This window comes from Rhea americana, unplaced genomic scaffold, assembly GCF_003343005.1.
Source record: "Rhea americana isolate MKP2758 unplaced genomic scaffold, rheAme1 scaffold_314, whole genome shotgun sequence".
Taxonomy (NCBI): domain Eukaryota; kingdom Metazoa; phylum Chordata; class Aves; order Rheiformes; family Rheidae; genus Rhea; species Rhea americana.
Window position 1 is genome coordinate 652,257 of NW_028186440.1, and position 1,927 is coordinate 654,183.

General features: G+C 45.7%; 1 protein-coding gene across 1 annotated transcript in view; it reads left to right on the forward strand.

The window, feature by feature from the left end:
- The first annotated feature begins 1,828 nt into the window (after positions 1-1,828).
- The window catches only part of CUNH11orf97 (chromosome unknown C11orf97 homolog), a 6,526-nt gene continuing 6,427 nt past the window's right edge, over positions 1,829-1,927 (forward strand). Inside the window, exon 1 of the mRNA XM_085310230.1 lies at positions 1,829-1,862. Coding sequence (XP_085166356.1) covers positions 1,829-1,862 — 34 coding nt within the window. The remainder of the gene's footprint in view (positions 1,863-1,927) is intronic.

Sequence of the window (1,927 nt, forward strand, 5' to 3'; positions counted from 1 at the left end):
TTTTTTGTTTGTTCTTTTTACTTGGCTCAAGTGCAAGTTTCAGACAAAAGTTACAACCACATGTAAGTACTCAATGAGTGAGTTTCTAAGGACCGGTATAGTACATCTCGGAACAGTTGCTCAGGCGAGTTTCYATCCTATCCCATCCTCCCCTAGATCAGAGTGGATTAGAAGGATACTGGCAGCAATTCAGCAATGCTGTTAGCCCAGCATGTAATGTGTAAAGCAATGGATGAGAATTGGACACCAAAATTTTTCCAGTGAGAACAGCATGCTGTATGATTCTGATCTTTCCCATTTATAATTTAGGACAAGAGAAACTTGTTTCTATTTGTAAAGTGAATAGAAGATTTGAAGTACTATCACTATTAAGTACTATAGCAAAATATTTTGTTGGCCTGCACAGACATCCTAAGTGATTCCCCCCAAGTTCCTTCTAGATGCCACTAATGCAGACTTGATGCTCATTTTTAATAGTAGCAKCCAGTAGGGCTGAGATATGTTGGCTTGCATTTGGTCCTCTGATCAGGCACCCATGAAGATCATCTCCACTACACCAACTTTCTACAGCACCATTCAGCCTTTCTGTCAGAAAATACAGAACCACCTTTGAAAGATTATTTTTAATGGTTGGTATTTTGGAAGTTTGGTTTCTGGACATCTGTAAAAGATGAATGCACCTTGAAATGCATCAAGTAAAAACACAGAAATGTGTGTTGTATGCATGTTGCTTCACTTTTCATTTGTAATTATGTTTTAAGCTTTTATTAAGAACTTTGTAAGTTTTAGGCAGTGAACAAGTTATAACACCAAGCTTCTAGAACACATGTATTGCTAAATCTAGCAGCTATAGAAGGATATACAAACACATTAATGTATCTTATTATTTGAAAAAGCAGATAGACAAGTTCAAATTTCCAAAATCATTATTTGTTGCACTGGAATTACTTATTACACTGTGTGTTTGTGTAACCGGATATGGTTTACATCTTTTGTATTCTCACTTTCTGTTGTGTGCAAAGTATGACTTTGACAAAGTGTGTCTCTGCCTGCTTCTGCCATCTGGTGGCACTCCTCATTTACTACAATAATTACTCAAATTCCAATGCTCCACTCAAATTTCAAAAAAACAAAAAAAAAAACAAAAAAAGATTAAACAGCAGCAAAATGAGGAGAGTTGAAACTCTACTTCACACCTATAAATAACTTATGCCCTAAGATGCTTCATTTTATAAAGGGCATTATTAAAATCAAGCTGATGCTTTTGACTGTTAGCTCTGCATCATGCATCCAAATAAAAATAAAGTAAGACAAATCCAGTTTTATCACCCCGCTTCTTCTTCCCTTTGGATGAAGAAGGCAGGCTCTTTTTTTAAACCACRAGGCCGCGGCCATACTCGGAGCGGGTACAAACTAGAACAACGAGGGCCGTGTGTGTGGTACCCAGTGAGGTGGCCTGGCACAAACCAACTCCTTTTTTAACCAGCTGCTTGATTTTGAGGTTGTGACCCGCTGCGTGTCCAAAGCAGGTGCAGACGCAGCCGTGAACTGGCGTCTGAAACGGGACTCGGCGCCGCGGGCTCAGCCGTGGCACAGTCGACGTGTTAATAMGACTGGGTGAGCATCGCCCCAGCAGCCGGTCGTTACCCGCGGCGTGCGGAAGGGGTGAAAGGCCTCAAACGCGGGCGCAGAAGGCGAAGGGCTGGCTCCTGGCCTGGCGTCCCCGGCAGGACGCGCCTCGCCGCCCCAAACGCAGCGGGCTGCCCCGCAGTCGTGGCGCCCCTAGGGGCGGCCCCAAGATGGCGGGGGCGGGGTTGGCAGCCCCAAGATGGCGGGGGCGGTGCCCCTGGAGCGGCTCCGAGGTGGCGGGGGCGGGCTGAGGGCCGCCCGCCGGGCAGCGCGGGCCGGGCCGCCCCGCCTCGCCCCG